We start from the raw sequence: 18,917 nt of genomic DNA, 5'->3' as shown, positions 1-18,917 counted from the left end.
AATTTTAACCGACGACAGGCTAGCAAGTACAGTGATATTTAAGTAACGTTGACAACTGTCTAATTTGTTGTACAAATACGAGATCACAAGTCGTATCGCGACTAACGTTATTTATTAAGTACGAACAGAACATTAACGTCATCAAATAGTGATTTGGACTAGTATTTTAAATTATTTTCGTTTCCTATTAGAATTATTTTAGAGGCTGTTCTTCGTGACGTGACGTTTTCGATCAATTATGAAACTGACACTTTTGTTCGACTGACACATGTGAAAATGTCAAGAAACTACGTGACATGACATTCGCATCCCCATGTCATGGTAGCATTAACACAGGTCTTCTTCTTCGCGAGTCGATGGCAAACTTAACACAGGTTAATTTATATTTAAGGTGAGACCGCACCAGCGGAACTGGGCGTCACGATGCGGAAAGAAAAGTAAAAAAATACTAATTATATTATTTATTTCTTCATAATTTAACCATATATTTGACAAACGTTATCGTATGTCCAAGTATTTAGTAGTTGGTCAGTTGTAGTTTTGGTCAGTTGATCAACTGCGTGACACAGTGTACCCGTGTGTAACAGTAGCTTAGACATATTATGTTCTGGATAGCTTAACAACCTTTTCATTACTTACATAAATAAATAAATAAAATATATTAACGACTCAATTTTTATTATTATAAATGTATGTCTCTTCCAGACCTCGGGACTACAGAGTTCCGGATTTTTGGGAGGCAAACGTGGGGCTGAAGCCAACACGCTGAAGCCCTTTTTAGACAACTTTAATGAAAGGTGACACAAAACCGACGATTATCCCGGTATACACTATAGAATACAGTATACACTATACAATACAGTATACCTGTAGCTGCAATACATACAAACATGCGCGCACCGCAACTCATTGGCCAGCGCGGATTGTGATAGATTCGCGCCGTACACTACGGAATCACTGTTTTAGAATTTAAGTAGGCAGGCATTTTAGTAAAATATATTCATTCTTACCTCGACTGTGGAGTTTGATTTATCTAACACCTATCTGCGCTACATACCCAAGGACAATCCCCGGTTCTGTGCTAAGCTATTGCTAACTATGGATGAAAACTACTTGGGCTATTGTGATGGGATGCTAATGGACTAGGAATGGGGAAACTATGGGAATTATGGCACCTGCCGATAACAATGTAATAAATACACGTAAAAATGGCAGGTGGAAAATCGCCACCTCACTTATTGGGCCCCCGGGAATCAGTACTAAATCGCAACAAGAGGGCAACAGGTACATGAGCGGCTGAAGGGTGAGGATACCTCGGCGGACTTTAAACGCAGATCACGCGCTCCCTGTGGGTCCAGCATCACCGCCCCACGCGCCACTTACCACGAGGCGCCTACCCTCCGAGCAGGGCTGCTAACCCTGCTCTAGCTAGGTACTCTACTCTGGTCGGCCAATGAAGGCAAGCCAAGAGGCGGGAGACCTAATGTCATGCTTCACTCCGGCAGGGCGGAGATGGGGGACAGTATACTGTCCCTGGAGCACTCGGATATAGCCCCGCGGGGTCGTTACTCCCCGTCATCCGCCGCCGTTATTATTATATTATTTTATTTTTATGTGCCAATTGTAAATAATATTACTGATTTTGTTTTTGTTTGTGTTTTTTTCCAATTTATTATTATTACTAGCCTATAATGTCCCACTGCTGGGCAAAGGCCTCCCCATCCCGCTTCCACACTTCTCAATCCCTCGATCGAGTCCACCAGTCCCGACAGTAGGTCCAGTTCGTCAAGCCATCTCTTCCGGGGCCTACCCCACCTGCGGTGTCCATCCTGGGGTGTCCACTGGGTGACAATAGTGGCCCATCTTTCCGGATGCTTACGGCTGACGTGTCCGGCCCAGTTCCATTCAGTGTTGCCGCCTTTCGGCCCACATCAGCGACTCCTGTTCTAGAACGTATAACAGTATTCTGGATGCGATTCGTCCGTTTAATGCCTAAAAGGCTACGCTCCATTGCTCTCTGGCAAACCTTGAGTTTGGACTTCTGACACTCCGTGAGAGACCAAGTTTGTGCACCGTAGGTTAGGACGGGCAAGATACACATGTTGACTAATTTTCGCTTGAGTGAAAGGGGAAGGTCCCCTTAGGGTAGGGTTAGGGTTAGGTTAAAGGTACACCAAAGACATAATTATTTACAAATAACTTACATACTAGGTACGTGAGTGAGCCTTTGCGAATTAAAAAAAAAAACATTGCACCGAGCCCTTTGAGCCGAGATCAAAGAAATTCAGATATTCCTGGACAAATTGTTTTCAAAATCTTTCAGGACATTGAGATAATAATCTAGCCATCAGCTAGAAAAATTATTAAAAAAAAAGAAAATCCCTCATTTATTTAATATAAACAATATTTTGACGCGTCGTTTCGCTCAGTTCCGCTTCAGTGCAGTTCCGCATAGTGTGGTCGCACCTTTATAGTAGGGTTCTGCATCATGTTTATGCATGGGCTATAAGACGAAAGTTTTCTTTGTGTCTATCCAAAAATAATGATATTTCAATCTTTGTCTTAATTTTCTAATAAACATTTAATCAATTTAATTATTTTGAAAGAGTGATGGAGATGAGTTATTCGACGCACATTAGTTTAGTTTTTAGTAAGATGTCAAGTTAGTATATTGTACATACATTAAATGTAAATATAGTGATATAACTATTGCATATTTTGAAATAATATATTTTTAAAATAAACCTATTTATAAATATTCACGCTGTGTAACGTATAAATATTCAATAGTTTACTTCCCGATTACTCATGACTGATAGTCCTCGACCACACAACGAAGGTAGATTGCCTCGTGTTACCTCCACGTTACATGACCCGTTTTTACCGATTTAACGCCCGTTTTCGCCAACAATCTCTTAAAGTTTCCCTAAGTGTCACTTAGAATATGAGCTCCCCCAATAATAAAGGTTATAAGGGACACTCAAACTTTGGTGAAAACGAAATTCGCATTAAGTGTTCCCTAAATGCTCTTAAGGGATCCCTAAATTAAGGTATTTGTTGGTGAAAATGGGCATCCGTCACTAAGGAGCATTGACATTACATATATATCGATGCTAAGGAGTGACTTAAGTAATCATTAAATGTCTCTGAGTGGGGAGGTAAGAAAAGTTATTTTAATTTTTGTTTTATATAGACAAAAATATGGTATCGTGTCGTATTCCACTTAATATAATAATGTTACTTTTCTCGTGAATGTTATTTATTGAGCTGTCTCACGTTTGATTATCTGCTATTGGCAACACTGGTGCAATGCAAACTATGCAAAGAGAAAAAAGCAGCTGGCAACACTGATTTGACTTATTTTAATATTGTCTGATAAATTGATGCATTTCATTAAAATATTACTTTCACGTAATTGTTTAAATATCTGTGATACTGAAAAAAAAATCATTTGAATGTGATGCTGTTTCAAATTAGTTATTATTATAGATTAGTTTTTGAATGAGATCGGACGCGTTTGGTACGAATTGATTCCATCCAATATGGCGGATTCTATAAAATTTTCAAAAGTTGTTTACTGTGGGTTATCCGGCTGTTATGTTTGTACATTTTAAAGGTCATTTATGTTTTAAACAACACAGTGTAACGCCGTTTAGTTGAGTGTGTTTTGTGAACCGTCTAATGAAGACCTTTCGATTAAGAAAATTACATTATATTTTGAAGTGTTGTTAACGCAGACTGGTGTAATTAGTGCAGTGTTTTCTGTTCCATAATGAAGACATTACGTCAGTAGTGAAATCGCCCGCGATGTCACAATATGAGCGGTCGCGATGAGCCTGCCGCGCCACCCGCCCCCGGCATCGCTCTGCAACTCATGGTACATTTTCTTATTAAGTGTAGCATTTAGATACCTAATTTTGACCTAACCGTGAGCTCTTCGGTTAGGTATCTTCAAGTTATAATTCTTTCAATAACTATTGACTTCTGCTATTCATTTTAGTTATGGACGCAGATACCTTATTTTGAAATTATAACTTGTTTATTTGCCCGCCCAGATGTAATCCTTTAGTGTTCTTTGAACAGCTATCTATTTTAATTTACTCTATTGTGTCAATTTGTTGATGTTTGAAGTAGCACAAGCCCTGATCATAATAACAAATTTATTACAGTCCAAATGAGATGCCTTCTTGTGATCAAAAATAAATAAATTACAGTAGAATTTGACATGGTTGAGAATTGTTAGCTGTTGTGTGAGCTTGTGTTGGGATGGGCTTCTCTGACTGTATGAATTTCTATTTAGTCCCATACTAGGAGCAGATGGAGTATTATGTTCTGCATTTATTGCACACGTGTGATAGAGGAGTGACCAGCACAACCAACCAACAAGCAAACTTAACAACTGGATTATTTATTATACAACAATTAACTTTTATATTTATCTTAAGTTTGTCTAGTTTTCTGTCAATGTAATCATTCTGTCATACTTCTGTGTGAGTTTTGGTGAGGAAGGCTCTCATCTTCCATTCTGATTGGGGGGCAAGTGCCTTTGTGGAGTGAATAAGTCAAGATCATTTATTGAAATAATATTACAAAGTAATATTTACGGTACAGCACTCCCAAAAACCACCCTTTCACCACTTTCTAGTGTTATGGCTGGTAAAAAAAAGTGGTGATGAAAAAACTTCTCAGTATCACAGCTATCAATCACAATTTAATTGCAATTTCCAGTCTTACCTAGGGGTACCAGGTCACCTGGGTAACTATGTTGAGGACATCAGTTAGGGAGTTGCTAATTGTAGGAATAGTTGCTTGGTTCCTTGAAAACTTTGCTTTAAAAATTCATTTAAATAAAACTTCAATGTCTTGCACACAGAAAAAATATATTCATTCTGTCTAAAATATACCAAGGAACATTAGAGTGGACTGTAAACATAAAGAACCAGGAACTAATATAATAACTGGAGTGAATTGAGCTGAATTAATCTAACTCAACACTCCTTGTAAAACACTGGTACTCAGCTGCATCCAGTTAGACTGAAAGCCGACCCCAAGAAAGTTGTGAAAAGGTTAGGCAGATGATAACAATACACATTGCATTCTAGCGTTTAGGAACTAGTTACCTAAGTGCACTACATATGTATTATATCAATACCATATTAACTTAGCTTCTGGGTAAGTCTTTAATGTCGGATGCAGCCTTAGAAAGATCACAGAACACATTGATTTCAGTCTGTGACTTCTCCCATCCACTGAATATGTGTTTCAGTAGAGGAACACTGGATCCATTGCCAAGCAACCCTTTGTGAAACCATATTGTGTGAATTAAAATGCTGAAGCCATTGCTTAAAAATATTTTTTTATAAAGGAGATGGACAAAAAAACACCCTTATGTTCCCTGATGTAAATAATCTTTAAAATCAACATAACCTATTTTTGTGATAATATGATAAGGCTCCTATACCCTATGGATTTCGGGCTGGACGCTCCAACTTTGTAACTTTCCAGGCACCATGTTTTGCACAATCTTGTTATTAGGTGTGACTTAACCACAACAACTGTTGAATGTATAAATAAATGACAATCCAGACTACAATAAGCACAGTCTTAGGTGCTCAGATACTCTGTAACTTGGAGGAAATAGCTATTTAGTGACAAGCTCCTTCCTTTTCCTACATGAGTCAACAAAGTCCCAAACTATCAGATTGATGATGATCCAAATTAGAAGTAAATAAAAGTCCAGTGCCAGAACAATTGTTTTGACGCTCTTGAAAGCTCAGAATAAAGCATCTTAGACAGTATAATTAAGTAGCTTAGCTCATACAATTCTGATGCAGTAATATGCAAATTTCCTTTCTTAAAAATACATATTATGCCTACTTATTTAATTAAACTATCATTAACCTTTTGAACGCCAATGTCGGCTATAGCCGACATGAGCAAGCGTGCCCTGTGCGCCAACGACGGCTATACTCGACAAAAAACAGGTCGCAGAAAAATACAAAATAAACCTATTAAATCATTACTTTTATGTATTTTTTAGTAGATATTTAATTTTAAGATTTTCGGGCTTGGCGTACAGGGCATAGGAATACCGATATAGCGTGGCGGTGAAAAGGTTAAAGGAGAATGTCACAAAAGTCATCTAGCAATGTTTCACATTGCAAAACAAAAATACAAAACATATATGTAATTGTTAAAATTTTTACAAGTTTTTCACTTCATTAACGTTTTTGTATCTGGAATATTTTTTAAATTACAATTGTAAATGATCTGAGGATTTATTTTATGAAATCCGAGTAGTTGAAACATAACTCTTAGGTTATCTCTGTTTTTGTCCAGCTACTCGAAAACCTGGGTTTTTGTAGGAAAAAAGGAAAATGAAAGTCATTAGTGGATAAAGAGCCTATGTTACTTGGAAAGAGCTTTCCAGCAGTAAAAGAATTTCCAATCGGTTCAGTAGTTTCTGAGCCTTAATACAGGGTACAAATAAAAAAACAAACTTAAACAAATGTTTCCTCTTCAATATATATCTAGTACAGATTTGGCCAAGAATTTGCAAGTTTCCTAAAGTTACGTTTTGAATTCAAGTGAGGTCAATTGACTCTGTATATGAGGCCATTTAAACCCCTTCGTCTTTATGGGTACCATTTTGCCACCTTGTTTACCACATTTTTTTGTACCCTTAACACTCTGAAACGATTTAAATATTTTTTGAAAAGCTACATTATTTGCGTAAAAACTGCTAGTATCTATTAACGAGATTTTGTCCCCGGCGTTGCTTGTTAAATTATATGTGAAATAAGATGACATTCTTTTTCAGGTGTGGAGCGCGTCGGCGCTCAGGGCGGCGGCGCCAGCGCGCTCAATGGCGGGCCGCCCTCCCGCGCCGCCCGCGCACTCCCGCGCTCCCGCGCGACGAGCCGCCGCGCAAGCGCGCCAAGCTGCCCGACGACGCCGCCGCGCTGCGCCGCCGCATCCTCGACTGCGAGCTGCAGCGCCTGAGGAACCTGCGCGACCGGTGAGCGCCGCCCCGCCCGCAGCGCCGCCCGCCGCGCCCGTGCTCACGCGCCCTGTGCTTGCAGGTTCACGGAGCAACTGAGCGAGCTGTACTTCCTGCAGGCCGGCGGCAACATGATGGACTACGCCGTGTGGCGCAAGCGGCCGCCGGCGCCGCAGCTGCTCGCCTTCCTGGAGGCGCGGCGGCCGGCGGCGCTGAGCGCGGCGCCCGAGCCGGCGCCGGCCGCGTCGCCGGCGGACGAGATGGTGGAGAAGGCCAAGCAGGAGGCGTACGTGGCGGGGCGCGTGGCGGAGCTGGCGCGGGCGGGGCTGTGGGCGGAGCGGCGCCTGCCGCGCGTGCTGGAGCCGCCGCGCACCAAGTCGCACTGGGACTACCTGCTGGAGGAGATGGCGTGGCTGGCGCAGGACTTCGCGCACGAGCGCAAGTGGAAGAAGCAGGCCGCTAAGAAGGTATTTTTGTAGCCCAGAACCAGAGAATGTTGTGAGATGTCATTTAAGTTTATTTCTTATTTCCTGTTCAAACCTTTGTTGCAGTGTGCTCGAGCTGTTCAAAAGTATTTCCAAGATAAAGCTATAGCAGCACAGAAAGCAGAAAAAGCTCAAGAAATACAGCTCAGAAAAATTGCTGCTTTTGCAGCTAAGGAAATAAGAACATTTTGGTCCAATGTAGAAAAGGTAGAAATTTTAGTATTTGACTTTTTATTGTTCTATGTAGGCACGCTAACGACGTTCAATGGCTGTCGATACTGGTAGTCCAAAGCTAGAAAGCCACTCGTATAATCATGTCAGATGCATACTCATTCCCTGTAAAACACTGGTACTCAGCTGCATCGAGTTAAGACTGGAAGCCGACCCCAACAAAGATTGGGAAAAGGCTAGGCAGATGTTGTATACTGAATTTAGGCAGGTCAGGTGGAAGTGAGGGATACCTCATATTACGAAATAAGGTCTATCAACTACATAAATAGTTTGCGCAGTAAGTAATGCACTGATCTCGGACTCTCGTGCAGCTGGTGGAGTGGAAGCGAGTGCGGCGCGTGGAGCGGGCGCGCAAGCAGGCGCTGGACGAGCAGCTCAGCTACATCGTCGACAAGACCGAGCGCTACTCGCGCCAGCTGGCCGCCAACCTCGCCGCGCCGCCGCCCGACGACGACTTCACGCCGCGCGGCGCCTCCGACGACGACGAGTCCACCATCGCCGCCGCCGAGCGCGACGCGCCCGCCGACCACGCCGCCGAGCTGGAGGCGCTGCGCCGCGACTCCAGCGCCCCGCTGCGCGACCTGCTGCCGCCCGGCTACCTGGCGCAGTCGCCGCCGCCCTCCGACTACGGGCCCGACGCCGACGACTCCGCCGACGACGAGCGCTCCATCGCCGCGCAGGAGCGGCGCGAGCGAGGCGACGCCGGCGCCGAGCTGGCGCAGCTGCGCCGCGACGCCGACCTCGGCCTGGACGAGCTGCGCCGCCGCTACGCGCAGCCGCCGCGCGACGCCGACTCCTCGCCCGCGCGCTCCGCCGACTCCTCCTCCGGCGACAGCTCCGACTCGGAGTCGGACGCCAGCGAGTCGTCGGCGGCGTCGGAGGCGCTGGAGGCGCTGATGGAGGAGGCGCCGGCGGCGGACGCGGCGCCGGGCGACGCGTCGGAGCGGCGCGTGGAGGCGGCGGCCGTGCTGGCGGCGTCGCTGCAGCCCACGGGCACCACGCTGTCGGAGACGGCCGTGGCCACGCCGGTGCCGCGGCTGCTGCGCCACGTGCTGCGCGAGTACCAGCACGTGGGGCTGCACTGGCTGGCCACCATGTACGCGCGCGGCCTCAACGGCATCCTGGCGGACGAGATGGGGCTCGGCAAGACGGTGCAGACCATCGCGCTGCTGGCCCACCTGGCGCAGGAGCGCGGCGACTGGGGCCCGCACCTGGTGGTGGCGCCCACCTCCGTGGTGCTCAACTGGGAGATGGAGTTCAAGAAGTGGTGCCCCGCCTTCAAGATTCTCACTTACTACGGCACTATAAAGGAACGCAAGATGAAACGTGTCGGGTGGACTAAAGCGAACTCTTTTCATGTGTGTATAACCTCGTATAAACTCGTAGTGCAGGACCATCAAAGTTTTCGAAGAAAACGTTGGAAATATTTGATTCTCGATGAGGCACAGAACATTAAAAACTTCAAATCTCAAAGGTGGCAGATGCTATTAAATTTTCAAACAGAGAGGTGAGTGAAACATGTATATTTAGAACAATGTCTGTACAACTTATGTTATCTATTCCGTAGTCCGACTTGAAATCAAATATCATAAATGCCGTAAAATATTTTCTTAATTTTGATTAAGTCTACTATAATCTTTTACGTTATTAAAATTGGTTCACGCAATCCAAAATTACCACTGAAAACCCAAAATACATAAACCATTTAGTTTATCCTTCAATTGGGCTATTGTAGTATGGGCTATACTCTGAAAACTACGGAACCCTACACTGAGCCTACACGCTCTTGGCCGGTTTTTAATAGTAACTTCCTTTCGAACTCTCAAAGTAATATTTAAAAAAAAGTAACTTTTGGGTATGTGGTAAGATGGGAGTTCCAAACATCTAATAGTAAATGTTTGCAGACGACTGTTGTTGACCGGCACGCCGCTGCAAAACAGTTTGCTGGAACTGTGGTCGCTGATGCACTTCCTCATGCCCGACGTGTTCGCCTCGCACTCGGAGTTCCGCGAGTGGTTCAGCGAGGTGGCCGGCATTGCCGACGGCTCCAACCGCTACAACGAGGCGCTGGTGCGGCGCCTGCACGAGGTGCTGCGGCCCTTCCTGCTGCGCCGCCTCAAGCAGGACGTCGAGCGACAGATGCCGCGCAAGTACGAGCACGTGCTGCTGTGCCGCCTCTCCAAGCGCCAGCGCTTCCTCTACGACGACTTCATGTCGCGAGCCAAGTGAGTGTCGCCCTGCGTCCGCGCCCGCTGCCCGCCCTCACACCCGCCCTCACGCCCGCCCTCACGCCCGCCCTCACGCCCGCCCGTTCGCAGAACCAAGGGAGCCTGGCGTCCGGCCATCTGCTGAGCGTCATCAACGTGCTCATGCAGCTGCGCAGGTGTGCAACCATCCCGACCTGTTCGAGCCGCGGCCCGTGTCCTCGCCCCTGCAGGAGCCGGGCCTGCGCCTCGTCGTGCCCGCGCTGGCGCTGCTGGCCGGGCCCGCCGAGCGCGTGGAGCTGGCCGCGCGCCTGGGCGGCGACCTGGCTCGCTCGAGCTGGCCGGCGCCGGCGCCTTCGCCGCGCACCGCGCCCGCCACTCGCGCCGCCGCGCCGCCTCGTGGAGCTCTGCGCGCCCGCGCCGCGCCGCCGTGCCGCCCGCCGGCCTGCCTGCACCTGCGCCTCGTGCCGCGCCGCCGCCGCCGCCGCACGCCGCGCCGCGCGCCCCGCCGCCGCGCCGCCCTGCCGCCGCCCGCGCCGGCGGCGGCGCGGCGGCGGCTGGCGGCGGCGGTTCGCGCGCGGCGGCTGGCGGCGTGCAACGAGCGGCGCTGCTGGCGGCTGCCGCTGTACGGCGCGGACCTGCGCGCGGCGGTGTGCGTGGGCCCGGCGCCGGTGTCGGCGCGGACGGTGTCGGACGTGCTTTCGGACCTGCGCGACCTCATCGATAGGTGAGCCCGTCCGAGCCGTCGTCGACTACTCGCAAAACATATTTAAGCCTTACTTTTTTTTATAGATTTGTTCACTGTTTGCCTCCACAGAATTGACGCGTTTATAACACAGGTCAACACGAATTTTCAGTCTGCGTTCTGTACTTCTGATTTTGATTACTTATGCCTAACTTAGAAAAAATATTATTATCTATAGTGTATTCACGGAGACGAGTTAGTAGAGCGCTATCTCACTCACACAATTTTTTAACTGCAGTGTACACAGTACGAGTACTTTTTAGTCTACTCATACTTCCCGTATTGTGCAGACGTGCTCTTATTTGTCACTGTGCGCTCAACTTGTGAACCGGCTGGTGTATTGCTTTGATTGAGATAATGGCGGATATCGAACAATCTGCTGAGAAAAGAAAACGGCGGGCTTTTTTGTCTACCGAGAAGACTATGATTTTAAATATGTACCACGCAATGAGAAATGGGGTCCTCCAAGGGTGACATTCTGAAAGCTGTTGCATCTTCTTTAGGTGTTCACTGGGCTTCTGTTCATAGAATTGTAAAAGAGAAGAATGATAGTGGCGAGCTAAAATCTCCGAAGAAATTGAAGCAACGTTTGTCAATTGTTGATACGATTGATAACTTTACAAAATGTGCCATCAGAAATATAGCCCACAATTTCTTCGCGTAGTACCTACTCTTGATAAGATTTTAAAGCAAATCAGTGATGATGGAACTTTGGGCGTTATAAAGAGAACGACGCTACATAAAATATTGAAAAAAATTGGTTTTAAATTTTGTAAGAGAAGCAGAAATAGCTTATTGCTGGATCGCGATGACATATTCTTTTGGAGAAGAAATTATCTGCGAGCTATCAAAAATGCACGAAATAATCATCAAAAAATCTACTACTTAGATGAAACTTGGGTGAATGAAGGTCACACTACCTCAAAAGCTTGGGTCGATACCACAGTGAAAAGCAGGCGAGACGCTGTTATTAAAGGACTAACGACTGGCTTGAAAACACCTTCAGGTGACAATTTTTTATTTATGTAATGGTCAATAGTAATTTTTAAGCGGCGCAGGTGTGCTAATGACCCGTTTATTGTTCTTTTGTCATAAATGAGCATTATCATAATAAACTTTTTCCCAATTTTTGCATAGTAAACTGGCCCAGGTGCTGCGCTACATCCATTGTTATTATTATCATTAAGTTATAGTTATGTTCTCAGTGTTGAAACACGTGTTTTATTTTATAACATGTTTTATATTCTCTTTACAGGAAAAGGCAAAAGACTACTTATTACCCATATGGGGAGTGAGGATTGATTCGTCGAAGGTGGTCTAAATATGTTTGAGTCGAAGAAACAAGGCGATTATCACAAGGAGATGAATGCCCAAGAATTTGAAAATTGGTTTGGAGAAGTTTTAAATAAGCTGGATGATAATTCTGTAATAGTCATGGATAACGCTTCCTATCACTCTAGGAAAATAGAGCGTATCCCAACGGCCAAATCTAGAAAACAGGATATATACAATTGGTTACGCGAAAAAAATATTAGCTGTAACGCTGAAATGTTGAAACGTGAATTATTAAACATTGTTAAAAACCATAGACAGCGATACGACGCTTGTATTATAGACGAAATGGCAAAGTCACAAAACAAAACTGTACTGAGGCTGCCGCCGTATCATTGCGAATTAAATCCAATTGAGCTAGTGTGGGCTCAAGTTAAAGGAAATGTAGCTTCACACATGAAAACACACAAAATGGCAGAATTAAAAATTGTATTAAAGGAATCAATTCAAAATATTGACGCAGAGAAATGGAAAAAATGTATAAAGCATGTCAAAGAAATAGTTGAGCCCAAAATGGATGCCATGGACAGAAATGTGGAAGCAATGACTGAAAGATTCATAATAAATGTAGGAAACGACAGTAGCGATAGTACGGAGAGTGATGATGATGATATGTTATGAAAATGTATAGGTAGATGTAAACAAAGTGCGTGTACACTTTGTTTGGTCTGTACCGTTTATATGATTTATCTGTGACATATTTTTAATCTGTGGAGGCTTGTGAGATAAATGAAGATTTAAGGTTAAGTTCATTATTTAATTTTTAAGAAACGTGAGGTAAAGCAATAGCTTTAAATATTGTTTCTCTTTCAGAGCAACACATGTGGTTTTGTTTTACCTCTAAATCCAAAGATAATTAAAAACACATTATATAGATATTATAATATAATAAAGAAAATATAATCATTAACTCTCGATTTTATTTCTTTCCTTCATATCCATCACTTAAATAAAAAAGTAGGTAACAATAAACAAATTCTATCAAAATGTCTCTCAATTAATACGATAGACGAAGCCGCAAGAAAAAACTAAGCGTACTTTTAAGAAGCGCAGTGTGAACGCACGTTTACATTTCTAAGGTATTGTTAACCCACTGACCCTAAAAAAGTTTTTTTTTGTCTTTGTCATTTGTATGGTAATGTGCAATAGAGAAGGCGCTATACTAACTCGTCTCCGTGAATACACTATAGTAAAGTTTGCTTTTGTAGTTACTAAAACGAAATTTATTTTTTTATAAAAAGCTCTATTTTTAATTTCAATTCAATATGTAAAAGGAAAACAGTTTTGAATTCATATATTTTTATTGAATTTAAAAAGTCGTGGTGGCCTAGTGGGCAAAGAACCAACCTCTCGAGTATGAGGGCGCGGGTTCGATCCCAGGTCAGGCAAGTACCAATGCAACTTTTCTAAGTTTGTATGTACTTTCTAAGTATATCTTAGACACCAATGACTGTGTTTCGGATGGCACGTTAAACTGTACTGTACTCCCGGCTGTCATTGAACATCCTTGGCAGTCGTTACGGGTAGTCAGAAGCCAGTAAGTCTGACACCAGTCTAACCAAGGGGTATCGGGTTGCCCGGGCAACTGGGTTGAGGAGGTCAGATAGGCAGTCGCTTCTTGTAAAGCACGGTACTCAGCTGAATCCGGTTAGACTGGAAGCCGACCCCAACATAGTTCGGGAAAAAGGCTCGGAGGATGATGATGATGATATTTTTATTGAATTTAATTATACAAGACGGCATATGGAAACCCCAGAAATACAAAAAAGACTTTAAAACTGAACAGACTTGGTTTTTCTTCTGTGTAAGTTGGAATTTTTTCGTATGAGCAAGTATACTATAGTTATCGGCACGGATATTGAGCTCTCGGCGGAAGAGTGGGGATAGCTTTGCGCACTGTACACATAAGGCAATAAACTAATAAATCGCTTCTGCGCAGGTGAAGGTCAGGGCTCAATATCCGTGCCGATAACTATACCAAATGTAGTTACCCATCATGTTTTCATTATATTGTCCTTGATAACGCTTTTCAAAGTTCACTACAGCTTGGTGGAAACGTTCCCCTTGCTCTTCTGAATATGCACCTAAGTTGTTCTTCAAGTTATCCAAAAAGATATAAAAAAAAGAGTCCACGGGATACAAAAGCAAACTTTATTTATTATAAATAGAGTAACTGTTTTTTTTTTTTTTCGATGTATACAATCAGAAAATAATCTCTAAATAACAGCTCAAAGAAAATTTTTTTTTGTTGACTTGTGTAATCAATCTGACCTAAGCGCGAACCCAGACAATTTCATTGTGATACATGAGCATGTTGTGTGGTACAGGTTCTGCGTGTGCTGTTGCGGCGTACGCGCTGGCGCCGCGACGCTGGTGGCGCGCGCGGGCCCCGCGGCGCCGCGTGGCGGCCGCGGGCGGAGCGGAGCGCGCGGCGCCGGCGCTGGCGGCGCCTGCACGCGCCGGCGCGCGGCTGGCCGTGGCCTTCCCGCACCCGCGCCTGCTGCAGTACGACTGCGGCAAGCTGCAGACGCTGGACGCGCTGCTGCGGCGCCTGAAGGCGGCCGGCCACCGCGTGCTCATCTTCACGCAGATGCGCGTGCTGGACGTGCTGGAGGCGTTCCTGTCCATGCACGGCCACGCCTACCTGCGGCTGGACGGCGCACGCGCGTGGACCGCCGGCAGCCGCTCGTGGACCGCTTCAACGCGGACCCGCGCATCTTCGCGTTCATCCTGTCGACGCGCAGCGGCGGCGTGGGGCTGAACCTGACGGGCGCGGACTCGGTCGTGTTCTACGACTCGGACTGGAACCCCACGATGGACGCGCAGGCGCAGGACCGCTGCCACCGCATCGGCCAGACGCGCGACGTGCACGTGTACCGCCTCGTCACCGCCGCCACCGTCGAGGAGAACATCCTGCGCAAGGCGGAGCAGAAGCGAGCGCTCGGCCACCTCGCCATCGAGGACGGACACTTCACCACCTCCTACCTACGCTCGGTCAGAACCCTACTGTACTCTATCTGTCGTAAGCATGCGTTTGAACCGACGGAGCTTTTTATTTAACTTTCAATCTATGTTGCAATTTTGTTACGAATTGAGCTGAAATTGTGGCGAAAAAACCCTACATTTTAATATTTTTGGGCCCTAGGTCAGTACGATCAGACGAGTAGGTAAAATATGGTAAAATACGTATAAGCTACATGTTTACCCACGTAAATACAAATAAATATAATAAAGTGTGTCGTTATAGGCCAACATCAAAGAACTATTCGGTTCCGAGGCTGAAAATGGTGAAACAGAAACGGTCGAGGCCGAACCCGCCGCCGGCGGAGAGCTCGAGTCCGCCCTCGCCGCCGCCGAGGACGAGGCCGACGCCGCCGCCGCCACCGCCGCGCGGGCCGAGGCGCAGGGCGACCTCGCCGAGTTCGACGAGACGCTGCCGCTCGACGACGAGCCCCGCGCCGCCGCCCGCGCCGACCCCGACGACCTCGCCGCGCTCATGAGCCAGGTCCGTGTGTGTCTGTCTAGCCGTGCCGTCCGCGCCCGCACCGCCGTACTCACCCGCCTTCCGTCCGCAGCTCACGCCCATCGAGAAGTACGCCATGCGCCTGGTGGAGAGCAGCGAGGCGGCCACCGAGCGGGCGCGGCGCTGGGCGAGATGCGGCGCCAGCTGCGCGAGGGGAGCAGGCTCGGCGGGCTCGCGCAGCCAGTCGCGCCGCGCGCGAGCGGCGCTGACGTACGCGCGCGCGACGCGCGCGCGCAGGTGCCGTCGCCGCCGCCGCGCCGCCGCCGTCGCCGCCGCCGTCGCCGCCACGCCCGCCGCGCTCGGCGGCGGCGTGCACATCGACCTGTGGGCGCTGGACCGCGGCGGCGGCGGCGGCGGCGGCGGCGACTGCGCAACGGGACGCTGGACGCGTGGCTGGCGCGCCGGCCGACGCGACCGACGCTAAGCCGAAACCTAACGATGATAATAAATGACTTTGACATAAGACTCGTGCGTTTTATATTTCTGACGTTCGAAGTTTCGGTGCCGCTCGACGTTCGTCCGTAAATGCTTGAATGTCTCCGAGACGGCGGTGTTTCCTCGTGATCGGCAAACTGCGGCACCGATCAGAACGTCAGGGATGTACGGCGTACAAGCATTTACGGGCGAACCGAGTCGGCCCCGGGCCGGCGACCGTCCCTCCCGCCTCGCTCATACGTAGCCAGCCGTACATTTCACGGTGACGACGGTCGCAACAATCTATTGCTGCGCTACCTGTTCCTGGGTTCGATTCCCGTAACGGACAACTAAAACAAATTGGGTGTTAATCGCTACTTCAAATGATTATTATTGTGAACGTATACAAGCTGTTGATTTGCATTCGTGTGAATTCAAGGAAGCGTAATTATGCACGGATTCGATTCGGATTCTCGCCCCAAATAAAAAAAAATTGGTACGTAATTTTGTTTTAAAATTTACTAACGGAAATCCTAGACGTATTTAGGCTCGGCGTGTGTGTTACTGGCTTTAAAACCGCGCTGCGCCCTCACACAAACGCAAACACAAAGCATTCGCAACAATCATTCATAAAATTGGGTAAACATATTAGCTATTTCCCGTCTATCGAAATTCCAATCGATTATTTACGAATTTTATGTCAACCTCCTGAAATATTGCACGGATGTAAATCAACAGCTAGTACATATGATATAGGAAAAGTTCTGTGTTGGGCAAAAGTAAAAAAAATTGTTTTAGTACATCAGTTTAGCGTTCCACTACCATTTGATAGATTGGCTATGATGAAAATAAACATAATAGTGTAGACATGTGATGGAGTGAGATATAATTACGTCGGACATGGACTTATGAGTTTGTTGCCCGTGGTACTACCAATAGTAGTGTGAGTGTGAGTGAATATATTTATTTACTACTAGCTTCTGTCAGCGGTTTCACCCGCATCCCGTAGGAACCACGGCACGAACCCGGATAAAAAGCCCGCCTATAGCCTTCCTCGATAAATGGGCTATCTAACACTGAAAGAATTTTTCAAATCGGTCCAGTAGTTCTTGAGATTAGCGCGTTCAAACAAACAAACTCTTCAGCTTTATAATATTAGTATAGATTTCGTATATAAGTAGATTTGGTAGTTGTGAAATTTTTCATTGCTGAAACTAAGTTTTTTTTTTTTCATCTATACTAATATTATAAAGCTTATAAAGTTTGTTTGTTTGTTTGAACGCGCTAATCTCAGGAACTACTGGTCAGATTAATGGTTTGATAACGAGAGAATTACATGAAACATTTTTAGCCAATACAATATACTATCATAGTTTAGAGGCCGTAGAGAAGTATGTAAATATTTAAATAAGTTTTTTTATTCATCTGTCGCATTGAAAATAGTTTTATGGATGCAATGGGAACAGCCCTTTGTAACGAAGCTATAAACAGTCACGTACCCCGCATACTCGCGTAGACCTCGGGAGTGGCTTTAATGAGCTTGTCAGGCCTTAGCAACGTTCTGCATTTTGGTGCGCTACTTAGGAGATTTTGAGTTATGACATCGCTAATCATTTTATTCTCAAACCCCAAGCCTTCCACCCACCTCCGAAAACCCGTATCAAGTATAGATGTACGATTTCTGTTCAGATATGGGTGAGCAGTTCGGGAACCGAGGAGCGAATGCCGGTAAGTACCATTATCACATGTTACAAAATATTCTTACAATAGCGAGTCCACCCTTTCACTCTTCGACCGTTACAGATGTGGTGTCCGCCCACCCCGCCCTCCGGCGACGGCGACGTGTACTGCGACAGCTGGGCGCGGCCGCTCTACCGCGCCGGCCCCGCGCCCGACGCGCTGCTGCCGCCCGTGCACCGCCGCGAGCCGCGCCGCGAGCCCCGCCGCGCCCGCGCCCGCCCGCGCCCCTCGCGCCGCCCTCGCTGTTCGAGCGCTGGCCCGCGCCGCCCCCGCGCCGCGCCGCCGCCCGCGCACCTGCACCCGCACCCGCACGCGCAGCCGACTGGCGCCCAGCGACGCCGCGCTGCGCCGCGCTCCGCCGCCTGCAGCGCCGCCCGCCGAGCCGCCCGCCGCGCTCGCGCCCAACTGGAGTGGTTGGCCGCTCGTGGCCTGCGCCTGCGCCTACCGCTCGCCCGCGCCTGCCGCGACCGCCACGACGCGCTGGCCGACCCGAGGCGCGCCGCCGCCGCCACCGCCGCCCGCCGCCCGCCGCCGCCGCCTCGACGACGACGCGCCGCGCCCGCGCTCGCGCGCCTCGACGCCATGCGCGACGCCGCCGAGCGCCGCCGCCGCCCGCGCCGCCACGACGACCCGCCGCCGCACAACCCCAAGCACGCGGCTGCTGCTGCACGAGCACGGCGTCGACTACGACGCGCCGCCCTCGCCCATGGACGTGGCCACGCGCCGCGCCGAGCGCATCGCAAGGAGAAGCTGGCGGCCGCGGCCGCGCCCGGTCCCAGCGCCGCGCCCGCCCGCCGCGCCCGCCGCCCCGCAGCGTATCGTGGTGGCGGCGGCCGGCAAGGCGGACGCCGCGGCGCGTGCGGCCGCAGGAGCCGGCCGCGCTGCTGTACCGCCAGCAGTTCCCGCGCCAGCTCAAGATCCTGCAGGGCGAGGCGGGCGTGCGCAAGCTGCAGCTGCAGCAGGGCGTGCGGCGCGGCCGTGCGCCCGCACGCGCACTCGCGTGGTGGCGCACCTGGCGCCGCCGCGCCCGGCCCCGCGCCGGCCCGGCCGGCCCGGCCCGCGTCCGGCGCCGGCCCTGCGCCCGCGCCGCCGCCCGAGCGCCCGCGTGCTCCCGACCCGCGCCAATGAACAATAAACTGCTACCACCGATACGAAGCCTATCATTAACGCACCCGATCTTCTTATTCATCCATCATGATTACCACGCCACGACTCAAATGCACTCCCCACTCTTTATTTCCCG

General features: G+C 48.2%; 1 protein-coding gene across 1 annotated transcript; it reads left to right on the top strand.

Moving 5' to 3' along the window:
• The first annotated feature begins 3,830 nt into the window (after nt 1-3,830).
• On the top strand, nt 3,831-18,809 carry LOC110379497 (helicase domino). The gene is given in 19 exon segments (XM_064036094.1): nt 3,831-3,877; nt 6,821-7,018; nt 7,083-7,467; nt 7,552-7,692; nt 8,028-9,223; nt 9,621-9,945; nt 10,035-10,095; nt 10,098-10,247; nt 10,250-10,305; nt 10,307-10,647; nt 14,325-14,390; nt 14,392-14,654; nt 14,657-14,991; nt 15,245-15,502; nt 15,573-15,633; nt 15,636-15,730; nt 17,519-17,662; nt 17,738-18,334; nt 18,336-18,809. Coding segments are annotated over 19 exon segments (5,193 nt in total).
• The last annotated feature ends 108 nt before the right edge of the window (nt 18,810-18,917 follow it).

The sequence above is a fragment of the Helicoverpa armigera genome, chromosome 9 (genome assembly GCF_030705265.1).
Source record: "Helicoverpa armigera isolate CAAS_96S chromosome 9, ASM3070526v1, whole genome shotgun sequence".
Lineage (NCBI taxonomy): Eukaryota > Metazoa > Arthropoda > Insecta > Lepidoptera > Noctuidae > Helicoverpa > Helicoverpa armigera.
The sequence above is the reverse complement of the archived record's forward strand: the minus strand, read 5'-3'. Positions and strand labels throughout refer to the sequence as shown.